This window comes from Tachysurus fulvidraco, chromosome 1 (assembly GCF_022655615.1).
Source record: "Tachysurus fulvidraco isolate hzauxx_2018 chromosome 1, HZAU_PFXX_2.0, whole genome shotgun sequence".
Taxonomy (NCBI): domain Eukaryota; kingdom Metazoa; phylum Chordata; class Actinopteri; order Siluriformes; family Bagridae; genus Tachysurus; species Tachysurus fulvidraco.
Window position 1 is genome coordinate 40,609,029 of NC_062518.1, and position 9,534 is coordinate 40,618,562.

The 9,534-nt window shown below is 38.2% G+C and overlaps 2 protein-coding genes and 1 long non-coding RNA gene across 3 annotated transcripts in view; 2 read left to right on the forward strand and 1 right to left on the reverse strand.

The window, feature by feature from the left end:
- Positions 1-9,534, reverse strand: part of LOC113645368 (titin-like) — a 1,056,738-nt gene that overhangs the window by 309,143 nt on the left and 738,061 nt on the right. The window contains exon 36 of the mRNA XM_047818848.1: positions 8,986-9,261. Coding sequence (XP_047674804.1) covers positions 8,986-9,261 — 276 coding nt within the window. The remainder of the gene's footprint in view (positions 1-8,985; positions 9,262-9,534) is intronic.
- Positions 1-9,534, forward strand: part of LOC113643804 (immunoglobulin superfamily member 1-like) — a 789,004-nt gene that overhangs the window by 232,159 nt on the left and 547,311 nt on the right. The window lies entirely within an intron of this gene.
- Positions 1-9,534, forward strand: part of LOC125145593 — a 104,542-nt gene that overhangs the window by 64,674 nt on the left and 30,334 nt on the right. The gene's annotated exons all lie outside the window — the stretch shown is intronic.

Below are 9,534 nucleotides of genomic sequence, written 5' to 3' on the forward strand. Positions count from 1 at the left end.
AAGATATGATTGGGAGTCAGAGCTTCAATATCCATTAGTGATCACCAGGCAACTTGGTGATTGGTCGATCATTCAAGATGGCTTCAGCTTCACACAAGATTGTATGTAGACTATTGTCATCAAGTGTCTGCTGTTGAAGAACTGCAGTGTGGATTTTTCTCAGCATCTGGATGATTCGCTCCCAAACCCCACCATAATTGGATCCAGCTGGAGGATTGAAACTCCACTTAATGCCACTTACTGGTCCAAAATAGTCAACACCTGTATTAGTGAATGGCGGATGGTCTGGCAGGATTCTCTCCTTGGGCAAGTCAGCCATTTTCTGCCCAATCATCCTTGCATTATATTTTTTACAGAAGCAGCACTCTGATATGATCTTCCTTACAGCTGTGGTAGCACCTGTAATCCAATATTTTCTCCTTAATGTTGACAACATATGGTTATGCCCACTATGGCCAAGCCGTTGATGTAAATCCTTCAATAGCCACATGCTGGTCTTTAGTGAGGAGTAGTGGATACTTTGTGTTTTCTGGCAATGAGCCTCGTGTCAACCTCCCTCCAACTCTCAGAAACCCATTATCCAACCATGGGTCCAGCTTATAGATGGTACTGTGTTTGCTTACTGTATTCTTTCCAGAAGACAAAGCAGCAATCTCCTCAGGAAATCTTTGCTGTTGGCAGTAGCAGATTATAGCCAACTCTGCTTCCATAAGCTCCTCTACCGACAGGATTTGTCCTCCTGTTGTACCTTTAGCTATCAGATTTTTTTGTGTCAAGGCATTCTGCTTATTGACATCAATGGCATCAGACCCCCTCCTCATGCGAGCCCTTGTTAATAAGATTCTTTTCAACCTAAGCAACCAGGCAACTGCCACTTCTCCTCAATCTGAAAAGTAAGACATCAGCAGATTTGTACCCTCCATTGCATCTTGGGTATTTACCGCATTCACCAAGGCTTCTTTCTTGACCTTGATGTCATCAACCAATACTGAAGTGTGCACAATGTTTTTGGGCCAATCCTCTTCTGGTTTATACAGGAACTTGGGGCCTTCTATCCATCTGTTGTCCTTAATAAAATCTCCAGCCCTCTGGATGCATCATCCGCTGGATTCTCCTTTGTGCCTACATATCGCCATTGTGCCGTCTTTGTGGCCTCCCTGATGATGGAAACTGTTTGCAACAAAATGTATGAAAACGCTTCTCTTCATTCATGACATACTTGAGCACAGACGTGCTATCTGTCCAGAAAACAGATTCTTGCAGCTGGAGTCTCAGTTGCTTCTTTAAAATTAGGTCTACATGTACAGCAAGCACAGCAGCAGTTAGCTCTAAACGGGGAACAGTCATGGCCTTTAAAGGTGTTACTCTAGCTTTTCCCAAAAGAAAGGCAACATGGATGTCATTGTTGTTATTCTTTATTCTAAGATAAGTGACTGTGCCATATCCTTGTTCGCTTGCATCAGAGAAGTTATCAACTTACTCGTGATTTATGCATCTCTCAACTTTGAATTCAGAGAGTGCATTCAGCTCCTTTAACCACCTCATCCAATCACTCAGAATGTCATGGGGCACAGTCTTATACCATCCAAACTTCCTACTGCTTAGCTCCTGTACCACAATCTTAGCAGGTAACACTACTGGTGCCAAAAATCCAAGTGGATCGTATATTGAACTGGAAACTGACAACATCCCACGTCTTGTGCATAATTTCTCCTGAAGTTCCATTTTGAACATAAATGAGTCAGTTTCTGCACACCATAACAAAGCAAGAGCTCTTTCAACAGGCAGACTGTCTCTGTCCAGATCTAGCTTCTTCCACTCTTTGGCTCCATGTTGCTACTCCATTTCATCAGAATGAAACCTCCTCGCTGACTAAGAATAGAAAGGTCTTTAACTAAACAAGCTGCTGCTTCTTCAGATGCCACACTCTTAAGGCAATCATCCACATAGAAGTTTTCTTTGAGAGTTTGAACCACCTCCTCTCGAAACTCAGACTGATGATCATCTGCTGTTTTTCCTCAAAGCAAAAACAGCACAACTGGAATGTACCACACCATTGCCGTTTTCACCTTTTAGATGTTGAGTGGGAACTTGCTCTGCATACAGAATCCATTGTTGAGCATCTCATTGACAAATGCTACATACTCGTGATAAAATTGCTCATCTCTCTGGAATCTCCTCTTCAAGCCAAGTATACGTTGTTTTGCGACAGAAAGGTTGTTAGGAAGATGGACATTTTCCCTTTTGAATGGCAACTTTAAGGTGTAATGATTATCCTCAAGCTTGGCAGAATCTCCAAGAATCTAATATCCTCTCTTGATAATGCTTGCTCTTCTGCAACTTGCTCGTTGAAATCATTGTTGTATTGTTTAGACAACATCTCCTCCAATCTACACACATAAATCCTGTTGACCACTGCAGAACAGTCTTCATCCTCAAAGTTGCCTGCATGCAAAGGACCATTAATGACCCAACCCAAAGCCATTCTTATGGCATAAGGGCCATCTCCATGGCTGTTTATGACTTACCAAGGCTCCAACATCTTAGGTGCGTTGTTTCCAATCAACAAGTCAACGTTAGCTATTATGCGAGGAACTTTAACCCTTGCCAGGTAAGGCCATTTCGACAACTCTTCCTTAAACATAATGTTGTCAGCACTTACCGGCATTTGTTTCTGTGTAAGCGTTTGTGGAAGCTGATAGAAGATGTTACCATCAATAGCAGAGACTTCCAAACTTGAGAGTACATAAGCTGGTACAACCTTTTCCTATCCCATAGTTTGTAGCAAAAACTGAGTTTTTCTCCCAGAAAGATTATATTGCATAAGGCTTTCGGTACAAAAGGTTGCTGAGCTGCCAGGATCTAGGAATGCATATGTCTGTATTATCTAATCTCCTTTACTGGTTTTAACTTGAACTGGTAAGATAGAAAGCAGACAGCAATCTTTTCCGGCCCCTGTATGACCACATGTTTCAGTAGTTCCTAAGGACTTGCATGCACCTGACTCCTTGTAAATTATGTCTGCATTTCTATCAATATGAAGCACAGTGGGATGGGGCTGATTACATATCTTACAAGTCAACCACTTGCCAGTTACGGCTCATGTGCCCAGCACTTAAGCAACCAAAGCAAAGCTCTTTCTCCCTTAGAAAGTATATCCTTTCCATATATTTCTTCTTCTTAAATTGCATACAGGTCTCCAATACATGATGCTTAGCACAATACACACACAATGAAATCACGTTGGGATTGTTTTCTGGCAGTTTCTTTCTTATATTATTAGAGGTATTATTATCTTGTACTTATTGCTAAAATGTTCCTGTAATAGCTGTTTTGCCTTAGCATAGCCAAAGTCAGGTTTCAAATGTAGACAACTACATACAAGCGCCCTTTCCTCAATTCCCTTTTCAAACGTCCTGATGAATGAAACATACTGAAGAGGACCTCCATCAAATAAAGGAATATCTCTTGATGGTAAAGATCAGAACATTGCTGTTGAACAAGAGCTGCTGTTATTTCTTTTTGTTTTTGCATTATAGTAACAATGTCACCATACTGACTATCAATGTTTGGCCGTGAAATCCTATCCGATGTAAGAGGTCCATGAGGTTGCACTGATGTGTGTCATGGTATATGCTTGGAAATCTGCCTTCCTGAGTCTGTACATTCCTGCAAAGGCTGCTGCCATATGTATGCCATATGATGCCACATACATATGCCATTGAATTTAGGATAGTTGTGGATGCTTTTCTTTGTTCCTTCTTCATTTGAGAACTAATGGAGACTTGCATTACACTGCGATTTTCAGAGGCCTGTAGAACTGAGAGTTTGGCAGTGGATTCTGCAAGCATAGCTTTTAGCTCCAATTGCTCCTTTTTCCTCTTAATCATCTGCTCTTGCTCCTCCAAGGCATGCCTGTCCTTTAATGCTGCCATACGAGCGAGCAGTGCAGCCTTATTTGCCTCAGCTATGACTCTGGCAGAAGAAACACTCTTGCATGTACTTGCTTTACTTGAATGTTTACTCCCAACATTTGAAATACTATCTTCTGGATTAATACCATCAACCTTACCATTCATTACCTCATTCATAGTAATTTCATCATTTTCATTACTTGATACCCACATTTTGACCTCAGAAATAAAATCATGGTTTACAATCATTTTGGCTTTAAACCATGCGTCATGTATTTCTCTCTCACTTTCAGGTAACACACACAACAAAGAGTCATGAATACATTTGGTGTCATCACACAATTTTAAGAAATCATCAAAAACACTTTGCACCTCCTTTATATGTCTTTGTTGCATCAGACCTTGTACCTTTTTTCTTAAATTAGCAATTTTAGTTAGTACAGATTTTCTATTACTCTGCAACCTTTCAACCCTTTCAGCAAATGCTTTTTTCACAGCACGTTTGTTTGTCCATGGGAACATCAACGTCAATACAAACACTATTGTTCAACTGAAGCGCTTCCATTTGCCTATGCTCAGCTTCAGCTGTCTCCATGATCCACAAAATGTTCAAAACACGATGTAAACAATTAACAACAATAGTTTGTAAAGTTAAATTTCGCTTTGACAACCAATGCATTGGATTTATATCCCATAATGTGTACACACATAGCTAAATGGCCATTAAACAATAAGTAGCGCTACTAGACATACCTCTTAATGTTGGTCGCCATTATTGAACAAAAAGCTCTCTGTCTGCGTTTGTAAAACAGCTCCGATGTCCTTGCACTGGTAGATGGTCCTTATACCAGATAAAAAGACGTGCATGTATACTCCACAGATCTGCGTTGTCCTCTTATCGTATTTGCAGCTGATTTCAGATGTAAATTAGGTCGATGCACAGTCAGTCCAATAATCCACTTAATCTTACGCAGCAAATGATGAACTCCAAATACCGTAGGCTAAACACTCTTTTAGGTAAACCAAGTTTTTGACTAATTGTAAGCTAACTTACACTAACTTGAAGCAGCTGAGGGTTGCTGGACGGTGTATATTTGTACGCGCTCACTTGGCTTTCTTCAACTTTCATTAAATCAATGTCCACTCACCACTGATTGCTCAGAGTATCCATTTTATTTAATGTGTTGGGTTGCATGGTTGTTTACAGCATTGCCTCGTGATACGGTCAAAAACTGTGTTATTACCCTCAGTAATAACACAGTGGCCCCTAGTGGACACCTTTACAAAGACAAAATGGCTCTTACATAGTGTAAAAACTAAATATTTTCCTTAATGTACATATATCATAAAATGTCAAAGTCTGCAAATACAGTCATGAAGCACAATCACTACTTATCATCGGTCCTAACTATTATGGTGTTCATTACAAAACCGACATGTGTTCACTATAACATTTTCGTCTTACATTTTCGCCCCTCAAATTAATTCTGTGATTTTGTCAAGGTGTTAACGATCAGTCTAATTGCTAGAAACATATAAATCCTCCAGTGACCCAGGTATGTAATGCTTCATGATTGCACTGCTGGCACTGTTGGAGGATTACGCCAATGGCAGAATAAGGAGAGAATGAGTTTTCAGGAACCATGATGATTTCCTGACCCATGATGATGACTGGCTAATAAGCCGATTTAGATTCCCTAGAGCTGTGCTCTTAGATCTATGTGTTGAACTGGGTCCAGTATTAGAGAGGGCAACATGCCGGAACCATGCCATCCCTGTACAAATACAAGTCCTCACCACTCTGGGATTCTTGGCAACCGGCTGTTTCCAGCGGGAATTGGCAGACAGGTAAATTATTTATATAAAAAAAACTATAAGTAATCCTCAGCTTCGTCTCTAAGACCTTTTTGTATATGAAATAATTCTATTGGAATCTATCATCTCACCCTATAGGTCTGGTATATCACAGCCGTTCCTGAGTGCCAAAATATCTGTTGTTTTGAATGGTATACTTAATATGGGTAGTCGATACATCAGGTTCCCCTACACTGTGCGAGAACTGTAGGTTGAAAACAAGCCGGGCAGCTGCATTTTGGATCATTTGCAGAGGACGGATTGCGTTCATAGGTAGACCTGCCAGCAGTGCGTTGCAGTAATCCAGTCTAGAAATGACAAGAGACTGAACAAGTACCTGAGCAGTCTGTGTGGACAAAAATGGGCGAATCCTTCTAATGTATCTTCAATTCATAAAGTGTTTGTGTAGTGGGTTAATGTGTTTTGTATATGTTTATATTTTGTTTAACAATTAGGGATTGTTAATTATTTACCTAAATTTGATTTACTTAAAATTGATTTAAGTTTGCCTGGTTTAATTTGGTAATTCATGATTTGGATAGTTTAAATACTTTAAATACTATAAAAATATTGCTTAAAATTCATGTGATATAAATGAGTGTATAAAAGTGATCTGACTATATGATTAAATATGGATTGTTTAATTATTAAAATAGCAACTAATTGATAAATATGATTAAAAGCATGTAGTTAGAGTCCAGGAAATCAAGCTATACAAATGTGAGATATTTACCAACTCCTAGGTCTGGTGAAATATTCATTGTTTAAATGATTCATTAATTTAGGGTACTGAATGTTTTGTGTAGAGTTATAATCAAGTCATGTTAAACCTGCTAATTTATGCATTTTATTGAGTTTGCTGGAAATTTACACTGTTTGTGTTCATGTCTTTAAAGGTTTTTTAACTACATTAATACTATGCCAAATAAATGGATGAATGAAATTCACAAGGCCAAATCATTGAGTGGAATCCAGTTTAATCATTCAAATAGTGAGACCCATCCTCTTCAAGTGTGCGCACAGTTGGAAAAAACCCTTGACAATAATAGTGTAATAACTGTACACACAGATATTTAAGTTCAAATTCTCCTCAAAAGTAAAAAAAAAATTCTTCAAAAGTAAAATTTATCATGAAAAACAAATACCCTAATAATTATGTATGCAGTGTAACGATTTTGGCTCGCGAAGCAAGGTAAATATTTATAAGTTTATATTATAACGTGTTATAGTGACTCCTAAATATTTTAACCTAAGTTGAAATTAACGGTAATGGAATTAACGTTACACTTATTTGGTCTGTTCGTCCGCCGAACAGGCTGTGTAACCTTTATTAATCCTATGAAGGAGGTATCTTCCTGGCCAAGGAAGGTTCACTCCCCTTTTACTTTACACCGTAATTTGATTTAAATTAACTTAATAGAGCATGTAGTTCTGACCAGATGTACCAGATGGTACCTTAAGTTTGTGAGCGATACTCAGAGACACTCACTTGTGGCACAAAAATATGCCATTTAATGAATGAGACAAACACAACATAAAACTAACTACACAAACAAACAAAAGAAATAGGGAAAGCAAAGATGAAAATAAAATAACACAAAAGAAATTAAAATTGGGGAAAGGGCGGAAGAGACTGGAAAGAAGAAATTAGAGAAAGGAAGGAAAGGAATGGCAAGCTTAGACTCAAAAATTAATCACACCCTAACTGGGAAATCGTCACAGAAACTTAAATTCACCTTATGATTCAATGAAAGATTCCTACTTAAAAATACGCATCTAAATTGATTGGTAGAGGAAACGGTTACTTGCATTGGTTTGCGGCACAAGAGTCTGGATGTAACGGAAAAATCTCAGTCAGAATGGGGTCAGACGTTCTTCCTGGAGGTACTGGAGAGTGGAGCTCGCCAGAAGTTCTATGAAGGAAGATGGAATCGTCTCTAAGCAGTTCCGAAAGTCTGACCACGGATTGGTGGTGTTCGTGACAATTTAAAGGTCACGAACTCCACCCATCTTTGGGGAGATGGCCAATAATACAGCCTGAGATTTCGGAGGGAAAAACTCCCTTTGTTTCAGGTGTCTGTGGGTCAAACTTTTAGATGACTTTAAAGTTTTATCCAAGGTGTATTAAGACGGTATGGTGCCTTTCGTGCTCAAATAAAATACACCATTGTTTGAAAAATGAGTAACCGATAATTTTGTGGTCATTTGGATACTAAACATGAAGGGTAATGACGGTATAAAGGCAGCGGTACATTACATACACAGATCAGTAATCAAAGTGTAACTGATGTTACTACAGTGTTGTGTTCTGACACATGAATAAAATACACCCTTGTCAGGAAAGTAAGGAGTAAATAATTTTAAGTCAGGCAAGCCTTAACAGAAGAAACACATTACAACAGGGTTATAAGAATAAGAATCTTAGAGTATCTTATCTACTTGTTTTATTAGTAAAAGGAATGTCTCATTGTGTTGTGTGTGTTCTGGTTGAGGGCCCCTATGAGTTCAATCAGAGCAGCGGCAGGGGTTATCTGGTCTTTGTGTAGGCTCCAGTCATTCTGGAGCCAGTTGTGTGTGTGTGTGTAAAACTGGGTTGCTCATCGGTTGATTGAAGATTAGATGCCGAAGTTTAGGGTGCCTTGGACATGAAATCTAAATGACCTGTACCAAACGCTACAGCAGTATAGATAGTGTCGTTTTAAAAATTGCATTGTTGTTCCATTTTACATAGTTTATATGCAGTACTTTGAATAAATAGAATTAAAATGATGATCAAACTGTTAATTTGCTGATGATGTTTATAAATTTTGTCTTATATTCTGAGCCATACTGCAGACATTAGTGTTGTTTAATCATTTAAATATTTTCTGTTAAATGACAGCAATGAAACTTTGAAATTTATTTTCAATATAAAATCATAACAGATTCAGATTAAATATTAGGTGAAGAATTATGTGTAGCTCATAAATGTCAGGTTTCTTTCTAACAATTTAAGTAATAGCCCTGGAAAAATGTCACAGCATCAGAATATCTAATACAGTATGTTGTAGTGATTCTTTATAAATCAAAAGAATCGGTTACTTAAAAATAGGAAAAATAAGAAAAAAATCTGTAAAATCATAATAATGAGACTTTTTCATATGATACAAACTTGAACAAAATCTAAAGCTAGTGAGATTTTTTACACAAAAGTTATAACATTCACTAACAGACTCACCTGATACAGAGAGTGTAACAGAATCACTCATCTCTGACATCTGAGAGTCACTTGTCCTCCTCCCTCTGCAGGTGTATTGACCACGATGTGAGTCTGTAACATCGCTGATGCTGAACTCCTTTGTTGTGGGATTTGGGTAGAATGTGTTACTGTCCCTAAACCAGTCGTACGTCCACTCGGTGTCTCTTTCTTCCTCTACATCACACCTGAAAGTCACAGTCTCTCCTATGAACACCTGAGTATCAGGGTTTATAGTCACTGTAGGTTTAGGACTCTCTGTAAGAAACAAACAAATCATTACTGTTTCTATTCTGTAGATAACCATTCAGAGTGTAGATACAGTATATCAGCTCACATGTAAATGATGAAACTCTGTCAGACAACAATCACCACTGATGAAGTAAATGTAGATCACAATTTTAAAGACATCTTCAGAACTTGTCTTGAAATTGGCGGGGCTTTAACCGGTATGTTATTTTAAGCATGCAATTGATATGGGTTGATCAGAAATTGTTATATTTATTGCTGATTAGAAAAATATTTACAGGA